At 46.4% G+C, this 12,483-nt stretch overlaps 1 protein-coding gene across 8 annotated transcripts in view; it reads right to left on the bottom strand.

Annotated features, from left to right (window-relative positions):
• Window positions 1-12,483, bottom strand: part of znf451 (zinc finger protein 451) — a 102,815-nt gene that overhangs the window by 33,298 nt on the left and 57,034 nt on the right. For all 8 annotated transcript variants that reach the window (XM_038800649.1, XM_038800652.1, XM_038800648.1 and 5 more), the window contains 2 exons: window positions 9,928-10,087; window positions 2,818-2,965 (listed from right to left, as the gene is read on the bottom strand). In XM_038800649.1, coding sequence (XP_038656577.1) covers window positions 2,818-2,965; window positions 9,928-10,087 — 308 coding nt within the window. The remainder of the gene's footprint in view (window positions 1-2,817; window positions 2,966-9,927; window positions 10,088-12,483) is intronic.

Here is a 12,483-nt window from a genome sequence, read left to right as displayed (position 1 = left end):
CCTTAGTGTCCAAAAAGGTTGGGTGAGGTTACCGGCTTACAGGGATAGGGTGGCGGCAGGTGCTCTTTCCAAGCGCTGGTGTGGACTCGATGGGCCGAATGGCCTCCTTCTGCATTTCAAATTCTATGATTCTTATTATACTATGATGTTCTCCAAAATATTCCCGTACTGACACTTGATCCATTTTGAGCCAGGTTTCCATTATCACAGTGACATCCCATTTCCACGGCTAGTTGAGCCTGCAATTCACCACCTTAATATCATATTCTGGTGTATTTAAATGTATCCTTTGCAAACCTAGGCCCCATCATGTTTATCTTAACCTGACCACACCCAAAGCTTTATATATTTCTTACTCTTCCGAACCTTCACGCAACTTTTAATCCTTCATAATGCAGTCTCCTCATTCCCATCCCCTGGTCAAGTTAGTTTAAGCCGCCCAACATTAAAAACAAATTGCCCCATGACGACGTTAGCCCAGGCTCTGTTATAATGCAACCCAACCTGCTTCTATATGTCCCCTCTTCCCCAGGCATCTGAAGCATCTCCCCTCTAGCCGTGCATTGACAAGTCCTATCCTCCTATTCACATGACACCAGGAGTAGTGCAGAGATTACGATTTTTGAGTCTATTTGCTAATCTCCTTCATGGCTCCCCAAAAGTGGCCTGCAACCCAACCACGGTCACTGGCACTGTTGGCACCTGGTTCTTCGCAAGGGATGGGGAAATCCGATGCTCAAGAAAAAGTTCAGCTGTTAGGATATGAAAATAGGAAGGATTGGGAAAAATGGCCCATGTTTCTTTAATAAATGAAGGAAAGAGGAGTGTTGGACAAAATAAAACATCGAGAGAGCAGCAGGATTTCTGCTGTTCATCGCAGCAGGAATGTTAAAAGTCATGTGTTATTAAAAGTAGGAAAGGGTTAAAATAGAATGCCTTCGTGCCCTGGTAGGGATTGGACATTATAATCACATGGACATGCTTAAAAGCATAATGAAGCAATCGAGGTGTGTGTATGTAACCAGACACAATTGGATAGAGATAATAGAATGAGCAAGTGTAACTTAGTGATTGGTAAATGCAAATGCACTGTTATCTGTATCTCAGTCTAAAAGTGATGTTTTGCCATGCTGAGGGGGACTTGTGCTCAATTTTGTATGGCTACGATGGTCCTTGCATATGCACTAATAAACCGGGGAAAGGAAAGGAGTCTCATTCGGCCTTTGCAGGATCGGAGGATATTGTTTTATCTCTTTTGGTGGTCATGCAGCAACTGAAAGATATCATGCAGGCTACCCACAAGTTATTCCCTGCAAGATATGGCGCATGTCCAAACATGCAAAAAGATTATAGATGCCATTCATTCAAATAAACAGGATGTGCTCAATGGAAATTTAGAGGGAATGTTGGCCATGACCTTAATTTTCCAAATAAACCTTGGTCTCCTGTTCAAATATTGAAAGATCGTGTTTTACTCTTTTGCATCGATAAAGTTACATTTTCAGTTAACGCCCATAGCTTCCAGTTTCGAACTGTGGCTCACTGCTAAGCAACTTCTGAAGACAATATTACTCTTTGGAAAAAGAAAATGACATTGTGGGAATATTGGATGCTTGAAGCTTCCCCTGATAGTATTGTGAGGATGTCTGCGATCAGTGCAGCTCAGTTATTCAAGTGAGCAACCGCACACAGAGCAGGTCTCAGTTTAACAATGCAAGTCATGCATTTCAGCTGAGGTACATCCCCGCAGCCCTGGGTGAGTCAAGGGAAAATTCAGCCAGTCTCCATCACTGCTCCTGAAGGCTATCTGGCTGGCGTCTGGGTACAAGGTGAAGACACAGAATCTGACGCAACCAGAACCATTATCAATCAGATCGCCTGTTACGATGCCTGCCACAGTGTGGCAGACTTCAAGTGCCCGGCAAGGAGTCAAAAAGCTCTGGGAGAGGAGCTTGGTGAGCGGCAGATGAAAAAAAAAAAACATTTCATCTGACACAGCCAGGACCGTAGCACTCATAGAACAGTACAGCACAGAACAGGCCCTTCAGCCCTCGATGTTGTGCTGAGCAATAATCACCCTACTCAAACCCACGTATCCACCTTATACCCGTAACCCAACAACCCCCCCTTAACCTTACATTTTAGGACACTACGGGCAATTTATCACGGCCAATCCACCTAACCTGCACATCTTTGGACTGTGGGAGAAAACCGGAGCACCCGGAGGAAACCCACGCACACAGGGGGAGGACGTGCAGACTCCACACAGACAGTGACCCAGCCGGGAATCGAACCTGGGACCCTGGAACTGTGAAGCATTTATGCTAACCACCATGCTACCGTGCTGCCCCATTTCCGATTAGTTAAAATGAAGGAAAATTAAACATTTCCATTGTCAAATTGTTGAGTAAACAACTTTCATTTGCATAACACTTTTTATGCTTCTACAACATTTTACTGCACTAATCAGATAAAAAGTGACAGAGCCATACAAAGTGATAATACGGACAGGTGAATATGAGTTGAGTCACACAGGAAGGTTTTAACGAGCATCTTCGGGGCTGGTTTAGCTCACTGGGCTAAATCGCTGGCTTTTAAAGCAGACCAAGCAGGCCAGCAGCACGGTTCGATTCCCGTACCAGCCTCCCCGAACAGGCACCAGAATGTGGCAACTAGGGGCTTTTCACAGTAGCTTCATTGAAGCCTACGCGTGACAATAAGCGATTTTCATTTCATTTTCAAAGGAGGGGCCAGGCAGCTAGAAGCACTAATGGTGAACAAAAGGAATGGGAGGGGAACAAAGACACACACGCCCACCTGAAATGTGCTGTCAGTTCTACATGGGTGCGGAGCATCTGTTGGCAAGCTGTACACTTAACCTGAAAAGGAATCTCCAGGCACAGAGAAATCAGCAACTTTTTTGCATAGTTAGGAAATGGAAGAGGGCAGCGTGTTCCCTGCTCACCTGTTGGAGAGAAACAAAGGGGGAAAGAACAAAGGAAAACTGAATTAGTGTTCAGCCAACACCTAAATATTTCAGAGAGAGAGAGAGAGAGAGAGAAAAAGAGAGAGAATATTTTTGACTTCAAATGAGTAACAAACCCCTGGAAATTTTAGATACCATTTAAAAAAGTGCTTAATGTTGAATTAAAGCTAATGTTTCATTTAGCTGCGTTTCTCGCCAAAACTTTCATCTTCAAATTCTGATGAAAGGTCATCAAACTGAAACCTTAACTCATTTTCTCTTGCTACAGGCAATTCCCGACCTTTCCCAAAAAATTTTTTATATTCGGATTCTCCAGTGTTAGCAAATGCCTGCAGATCACCCAATTTTCTCGGATTGAAAAGCCACACAGAGAGAGAGGGAGGTTTAAAGTACACCCCTTTCTGTTCCGGGTCTGCTTAATTCAACCAACATGACATTTGTCTGGGTGTCCGGAGGGAGCAATGCACACAGTTTGTACCTGAGCATTCCTAGGGGTGGCAGAGAGTCACTCTCGACGGCTTATCCAGCAATCGCTGTATCTTGGAAAACAAATTCTCTCCTAGGGCGTTGGTGCTGTTGGCAAGGCTGGCATTCACTACTCATCCCTAATTGCCCCCTAAAAGGCGGCGGCGAGTTGCCTGAACCACTGCGGGCAGTGTGGCTCATGTACACTCAAATGCTGTTGTGAAGGAAAGTCCAACACTCGGACCCAGTGAACAGTGAAGGAACAGTGAGATATATCTGTGTCAGGATAGTGTGTGGCTTGGAGGGGAACTTGCACGTGGTGGTGTTCCCCTGCTGTCCTGGTCCTTCATGGTGGAGGTCTTGGGAGGAGAGATTCTTTTTTGGGGGACACAGAGGATCATGTTCAGCTTTTCTCAACTCCCAACTATTTTTCATTCCACAACAAATGATATTGTTCCACATATTGCACCCAGGGATTTTACAGTGGAACCTGTATGTTAGCCGTGGCTCAGTGGTAGCACTCTGGCATTGGAGTCAGGAGGTATGGATTCATGCCTCACCCCACAGACTCGACCATATAATCTAGGCTGACACTGTCCAGCACTGCTGAAGTGCTACTCCACTGAAGGTGTCGCATTTTGGAATAAATGACAAACCCAAGATCCCATCTGCCTCTTATATAAGAACATAAGAACTAGGAGCAGGAGTAGGCCATCTGGCCCCTCGAGCCTGCTCCGCCATTCAATGAGATCATGGCTGATCTTTTGTGGACTCAGCTCCACTTTCCGGCCCGAACACCATAACCCTTAATCCCTTTATTCTTCAAAAAACTATCTATCTTTACCTTAAAAACATGTAATGAAGGAGCCTCAACTGCTTCACTGGGCAAGGAATTCCATAGATTCACAACCCTTTGGGTGAAGAAGTTCCTCCTAAACTCAGTCCTAAATCTACTTCCCCTTATTTTGAGGCTATGCCCCCTAGTTCTGCTGTCACCCGCCAGTGGAAACAACCTGCCCGCATCTATCCTATCTATTCCCTTCATAATTTTAAATGTTTCTATAAGATCCCCCCTCATCCTTCTAAATTCCAACGAGTACAGTCCCAGTCTACTCAACCTCTCCTCATAATCCAACCCCTTCAGCTCTGGGATTAACCTAGTGAATCTCCTCTGCACACCCTCCAGCGCCAGTACGTCCTTTCTCAAGTAAGGAGACCAAAACTGAACACAATACTCCAGGTGTGGCCGCACTAACACCTTATACAATTGCAACATAACCTCCCTAGTCTTAAACTCCATCCCTCTAGCAATGAAGGACAAAATTCCATTTGCCTTCTTAATCACCTGTTGCACTTGTAAACCAACCTTCTGTGACTCATGCACTAGCACACCCAAGTCTCTCTGAACAGCGGCATGCTTTAATATTTTATCGTTTAAATAATAATCCCGTTTGCTGTTATTCCTACCAAAATGGATAACCTCACATTTGTCAACATTGTATTCCATCTGCCAGACCCGAGCCCATTCACTTAACCTATCCAAATCCCTCTGCAGACTTCCAGTATCCTCTGCACTTTTCGCTTTACCACTCATCTTAGTGTCATCTGCAAACTTGGACACATTGCCCTTGGTCCCCAACTCCAAATCATCAATGTAAATTGTGAACAATTGTGGGCCCAACACGGATCCCTGAGGGACACCACTAGCTACTGATTGCCAACCAGAGAAACACCCATTTATCCCAACTCTTTGCTTTCTATTAATTAACCAATCCTCTATCAATGCTACTACTTTACCCTTAATGCCATGCATCTTTATCTTATGCAGCAACCTTTTGTGTGGCACCTTGTCAAAGGCTTTCTGGAAATCCAGATATACCACATCCATCGGCTCCCCGTTATCTACTGCACTGGTAATGTCCTCAAAAAATTCCACTAAATTAGTTAGGCATGACCTGCCTTTAACGAACCCATGCTGCGTCTGCCCAATGGGACAATTTCTATCCAGATGCCTTGCAATTTCTTCCTTGATGATAGATTCCAGCATCTTCACTATTACCGAAGTTAAACTCACTGGCCTATAATTTCCTGCTTTCTGCCTACCTCCTTTTTTAAACAGTGGCGTCACATTTGCTCATTTCCAATCCACCGGGACCACCCCAGAGTCTAGTGAATTTCGGTAAATTATCACTAGTGCATCTGCAATTTCCCTAGCCATCTCTTTTAGCACTCTGGGATGCATTCCATCAGGGCCAGGAGACTTGTCTACCTTTAGCCCCATTAGCTTGCCCATCACTCCCTCCTTAGTGATAACAATCCTCTCCAGGTCCTCACCTGTCATAGCCTCATTTCTATCAGTCGCTGGCATGTTATTTGTGTCTTCCACTGTGAAGACCGACCCAAAAAACCTGTTCAGTTCCTCAGCCATTTCCTCATTTCCCATTATTAAAACTCCCTTCTCATCCTCTAAAGGACCAATATTTACCTTAGCCACTCTTTTTTGTCTTATATATTTGTAAAAACTTTTACTGTCTGTTTTTATATTCTGAGCAAGTTTACTCTCATACTCTATCTTACTCTTCTTTATAGCTTTTTTAGTAGCTTTCTGTTGCCCCCTAAAGATTTCCCAGTCCTCTAATCTCCCAGCACTCTTTGCCACTTTATATGCTTTTTCCTTCAATTTGATACTCTCCCTTATTTCCTTAGATATCCACGGTCGATTTTCCCTCTTTCTTCCGTCCTTCCTTTTTGTTGGTATAAACCTTTGCTGAGCACTGTGAAAAATCGCTTGGAAGGTTCTCCACTGTTCCTCAACTGTTCCACCATAAAGTCTTAGCTCCCAGTCTACCTTAGCTAGTTCTTCTCTCATCCCCTTGTAATCTCCTTTGTTTAAACACAAAACACTAGTATTTGATTTTACTTTCTCACCCTCCATCTGTATTTTAAATTCCACCATATTGTGATCGCTCCTTCCGAGAGGATCCCTAACTATGAGATCATGAATCAATCCTGTCTCATTACACAGGACAAGATCTAGGACCGCTTGTTCCCTCGTAGGTTCCATTACATACTGTTCTAGGAAACTATCGCGGATCCATTCTATAAACTCCTCCTCACGGTTGCCTTGACCGACCTGGTTAAACCAATCGACATGTAGATTAAAATCCCCCATGATAACTGCTGTACCATTTCTACATGCATCAGTTATTTCTTTGTTTATTGCCTGCCCCACCATATCGTTACTATTTGGTGGCCGATAGACTACTCCTATCAGTGACTTTTTCGCCTTACTATTCCTGATTTCCACCCAAATGGATTCAACCTAATCCTCCATAGCACCGATGTCATCCCTTACTATTGCCCGGATGTCATCCTTAAATAACAGAGCAACACCACCTCCCTTACCATCCACTCTGTCCTTCCGAATAGTTTGATACCCTCGGATATTTAACTCCCAGTCGTGACCATCCTTTAACCATGTTTCAGTAATGGCCACTAAATCATAGTCATTTACGATGATTTGTGCCACCAACTCATTTACTTTATTCCGAATACTACAAGCATTCAGGTAAAGTACACTTATGTTGGTTTTTTTACCTCTGTTTTGAATCTTAACATCTCCAGTTTTATTCCTTTTGTTATTACTGGGCCTATTCACTGTGCTCCCCTCAGTCACTGTACCTTGTACTGTCGCCCTTATGGGTTTCTGACTATGTCTTCTCTGCCTTGCACTTTTCCCCTTACTTCCTTTTGTTTCTATGGACGTTTATAAAAGAAAATCATATGACACCAATTTCAACAGCAGTGGAGGATTCATCCTCTATGTCCCAGACAACATTTGCCTCTCAACTAATATAATTAAAGCATCTTATCTGGATATCATCATACTGCTGTTTGAGAAGGTTTACTGCATGTAAATTGGCTTCCCTAGTGCTTTACATTTCAAAATTCTTGGTGAGCAGCTTTGGAAAACTCTGAAGGTATGAAAGCATTATAGAAATGCAAATCTTTCTTTGGGTTAAATCACGGCTTAGTAATAGTGAAAAAGGAGAATCGTGAAATTCTTGCTGGCAGCATGGTAGGTCACTACATATGGAACCTGTGATCTAGAAAGGGAAGCAGGCATTGCTCCCCCCCCGACACACCAGGGTTCATAGAAACATTCTTGAATCCTTAAGGCAGGTAGGTCAAGGGAGGCTGGTGAGAAGGAAGACAGGACTAGGTCAGTGATGACTAACTCAATGGAGTGGAGGGGTGTGGAGCTGCTCAGAATTTGGTTTGGCAGTGTTGCGTGAACACTGAAGACTGTTTGGAATCCAGGATACTCCCCCAGTCACAGCTTCCATACAAGTGCAATCATTACCAATCAAATCCACATTCTGTATTGTGTTTACCCAATCATTCATGGGCGCAGGAGACCCCAGTAATTGGGGTGGGGGCAGGAGACCCCAATAATTGGGTAAGCAGTAGACCTGGCAGTGGGTCAGGGGAGGAGAGGTCAGGAGACCCCTGATGTGGGACAGGGTGATGGGACGGGGACTACACCCCAGGGAACGAGCAGTATGTGCTGACAAACTGAGCCTTTCTCCCGTTTGGAGGCTGGGGTTGACGGAAGCAGACAGAGAACCTATTCATGTCGGCATACATGAGGGTGGCACGGCAGCACAGTCGTTAGCACTGCTTCTTCACAGCTCCAGGGTCCCAGGTTCAATTCCTGCCTCGGGTGACCGAGTGGAGGTTGCACTTTCTCCCAGTGCCTGCGTGGGTTTCCTCCGGGTGCTCCGGTTTCCTCCCACAGTCCAAAAGGTGTGCCCGTGACTCACCCGTGTAGAATGTGATGAGTGGTGTGAATAAAAGGGATCAGGGCGGGGGCCTCAACTTTTACAATTTATGTAAATGACTTGTATGAAGGGATTGAAGGTATGGTTGCTAAATTTGCTGCAACATAAAGATGGGTAGGGAAGTAAATTGTGAAGAGACCGTAAGGAGACTACAAAGGACAAAGATAGGTTAAGTGAGTAAGTAAAATTCTGGCAAATTGAATAGAATGTGGACAAATGTGAAATTGCTCATTTAGGGAGGAAGAATAAAAAAAGCTTATTATCTGAATGGTGAGAGATTGCAGTGCTCGGAGATGCAGAGGGGTCTGAGTGTCCTAGTGCATGAATCACAAAAGGCTGGTATGCAGGCAAGTGATTAGGAAAGCTAATAGAATATTATTGTTTATTGTGAGGGGAATTGATTACAAAAGTAGGGAGTTTATGCTTCCATTTGTACAGGGCATTGGTGAGACCCCATCTGGAGTATCGTATACAGAATTGGTCTCCTTATTTAAAGAAAGATGTAAATTAAATCTGTGAGAAGCAGTTCAGAGGATTATTAGATTCATACCAGGAATTATGAGGAAAGGTTGGAGAGGTTGGGCCTCTATCCATTTTAGAAGAATAAGAGGTGACGCGATTGAAACATAAAAGATCCTGAGAGTTCTTGACAGGGTGGATGTGGAGAGGGTGTTTTCTCTTGTGGGAGAATCTAGAACTAGGGGTCACAGTTACAAAATAAGGGGTTATTCATTTAAGACTGAGTTGAGAATTTCTTTCAGAGGGCTGAGTGTCTGAAACTCTCTTCCTCAAAAGGCAGTGGAAGCAGAGAGTCATGTGTGAGGGTCCCTTTAAGAAAAGTGCATTTTATCAAATGGCTGCAGTGATGTCATTGCATGGGTGGAGCTGGGTTGTGATTCTGTCTTTTACTTTCGTTTTGAGCTGGAAGCTGCTTTGTGGCTCGGGGTTTTTTGGTTTTGTTTTCAGTTGGGAGCTGTATTCAAACAAAGGTGGTGTATCTTTGGTCTCTCTCTGCATGCTAAAGAATGTCTCCAGATCACTTGATAACTTCAAAGTAATGCCTGTTTTTCTGCAAAGAATTCAAACCTACTATTTTGTAGAAAATGGTATTTGGCTTATGGATGTTGTTAGGAAAGTTACTAAGGGTTACCTATAGAGTACTGTATCTTTGGGGGAAGGAGGGGTATTTGTGTTGGTAGTTGATGTTTACTGTGTGTTTATAAAATGTTAACTGGATTCATAGAATAAACACTGTTTTTGTTTAAAAATACATCTGATCTTTGTTGCACCACACCTCGAAAGTGGGCCCTTGTGCTCCTCATATCCAAAATTTATTAATGTAGTAGATCAGGTGAACTCCATGATATACTTTGGTGTTCTCTAAAACCCTGGCCCATAAAAAGAGTCTTTGAATATTTTTAAGACAGACCTCGATAGATTCTTGATTAAGAAGGGGGCGAAAGGTTTTCAGGGGTGGGGGGGGGGGGGGGTGCTGAGTCAGGAATGCAGGGCTGAAGTCCCAATCAGATCAGCAATTACTTTATTGAACGGTGAAGCAAACTCGAGGGGCCAAGTGACCTATTCCTGCTCCTAATTTATATGTTATGTATTTTCATAATGTAACACAAAACCTACCACTCAGTTTGTGCCTTTGAAGGAAGTGGTTTGTCTTGGCCATATGCTGCAGGCATTCATCCCTCAAATTGAAAAGGAGGTAACAGCTTGGGCAAGCGAAGCACTGAGTAACCTGTGGCTGAAGGTTGCGGTGATGGCCTTCGTGGTCCAGTGAATCAACCTGAAAAATGAAAACAAAACAAAGCAGTTGTTTCATCAACGCATTCCTCTATTAAAACTACACGCTCTTCATTAACCAGCAGCGGAGAGCAAAATGATCCATTGCCCGAAGTCTGCTTGCAACCAGGCATCGAGTCTCCGGTTGAAAGTCACACTTTGCACTGGACGTTCATCTCTGTTGGATCTCGCTGTGCACAGTGGTTGCAAAGCTTGTTTAGCCAAAGGCCACTGAACTGCCAAGTAGCTAGTTTTATGCTCTGAAGAGGAACACTTTTGTTCCAAAATTAGGATAAAGGTATCATGCAACTCCAAATATGTCACTGGTTATCAGATATTAGAAAGGAGCAGGATGCGACTTCCGGTTGCGACTATGCGGAACTAAGCCGCACGTTCGGCAGCTCCCGCTACTTAAGGACTTTTGGGCCAATTTGAGGGCCCCAAACGGCACTGCCTCGATGAATCCCGGTGGGGGAAGGTGTCGAGAGGAGCATTCCCCATAATTTATGGTGCTCACCCGGAGTGGGGCAAAGGAAAAAGCTGCAGCAGCTCCCAAAAAGAAAAGCGAGGGAAGAAGGACAAAATGGCGGCCGGCGGAACACCCGAGGACTGGTGGAAGTGGGCGCAGGAGCAGCAAGCCTCTCTTCTGTGCTGTTTTGCAGAGCTGAAGGCTGAGTTGCTGGACTCCCTGAATGCGACTACCAACAAGCTGCTTGGGACCCAGGCGGCCCAGGTGGTGTCCATTCGGGAGTTGCAGCAGCAGGCCGCCGAGCGGGAGGAGGAAGCCGTGGTCCTCGTGGGGAAAGTGGAACTGCACGAGGCACTTCACAAAAAGTGTCAAGACCGCTTGGAGGAGCTGGACGTTCGCACAAGGCGAAAGAATTTGAGGATCCTGGGCCTGGCGGAGGGGTCGGATCTCCCGGCATACGTGACCATGATGTTGAGCTCGTTGATGGGAGCGGGGTCCTTCCATTTGCCCCTGGAGCTTGAGGGAGCTCACAGAGTGCTGGCCAGGAGGCCTAAGGCAAATAAACCCCCGCGGGCGGTGCTGGTGCGGTTCCATCGATTTAGTGACCGGGAGTGTGTGCTGCGCTGGGCCAAGAAAGCGAGGAGCAGCAAGTGGGAGAATTCAGTAGTGCGAATCTACCAGGACTTGAGTGCGGAGGTGGCAAAGCGGCCGGCCGGGTTCAACCGGACAAAGGCGGTGCTGCATGCCAAGCAGGTCAGATTTGGAATGCTGCAGCCTGCGCGTCTGTGGGTGACATATAAGGACCGGCACCACTACTTCGAGTCCCCGGAGGAGGCGTGGGCCTTTGTACAGGCGGAGAAGCTGGACTCGAACTAGGGTCTGGGGACACACTATGGCCGTTGCTGTTTTCGCTGTTGCTGTTTTGCAATTTTGACACGTGTTTTTTATGCTGGTTTTCTTTTTGCTCTGTTTCCGGGTGGGTCTGTCTGTTGGGTATGGGTGTGTGGAATGTTGAGGGTTTGTGTTTTATATGTTCTCTTCTGTACGGGGCTGGGGGTTGGGGTGAAACCTGATTTTGGGGCGCTGCGTCAGAAGGGTGGGGTGTGGCAGTGTGAAAGCGCGGGCTTTCCTCTGGTTTCCCGCACTGTGGGGCAGGGGGGCGGAGCTGGAGGGGGGGGGGGGGGAGAGATTCCGGGTTGCTGCTGGAATGGCCAGGAAGGAGCTGGTGTGCGCCTTGGGGGGGGGGGTGGTAAGAGGGGAGGCAATATCGCCATGGGGAACGGGTCGGGCGGGGCGCGCTGGCCTTCAGCGAGCATTCGATAAGCTATGGCTAGCCGGCAGGGGAGGATGGGCGGGTTGCCCTCTGATCCGACTGATCACCTGCAACGTGAGGGGGCTGAATGCGCCGGTTAAGAGAACTAGGATATTTTCTCATCTGAAGGGGCTGAAGGCGGACGTGGCTATGCTCCAGGAGACCCACTTGAAGGTGGCGGACCAGGTTCGTCTGAGGAAGGGGTGGGTGGGGCAGGTTTTTCACTCAGGATTGGACGCGAAGAACCGGGGTGTGGCGATTCTAGTGGGGAAGAGGGTGGCGTTCGAGGCGGCTGAGGTGGTGTCGGACAAGGAGGGCAGATATATTATGGTGAAGAGTAGGCTGCAGGGAGAGAAGGTGGTGCTGGTTAATGTATATGCCCCGAATTGGGATGATGCTGGCTTCATGAGGCGCTTGTTGGGCCGCATTCCGGACCTGGAGGCAGGGGGCCTGATCATGGGGGGAGACTTTAACACAGTGCTGGATCCCCCACTGGACCGGTCCAGTTCAAGGACGGGTAGGAGACCGGCGGCGTCCAGAGTGCTGAGGGGGTTTATGGACCAGATGGGAGGGGTGGATCCCTGGAGGTTTGGGAGGCCGAGGGCGCGGGAGTATTCCT

The sequence above is a fragment of the Scyliorhinus canicula genome, chromosome 6, assembly GCF_902713615.1.
Source record: "Scyliorhinus canicula chromosome 6, sScyCan1.1, whole genome shotgun sequence".
In the NCBI taxonomy this organism is placed as follows: domain Eukaryota; kingdom Metazoa; phylum Chordata; class Chondrichthyes; order Carcharhiniformes; family Scyliorhinidae; genus Scyliorhinus; species Scyliorhinus canicula.
Note: the sequence above shows the minus strand (reverse complement) of the source record. Positions and strands in the feature narration are given on the sequence as shown.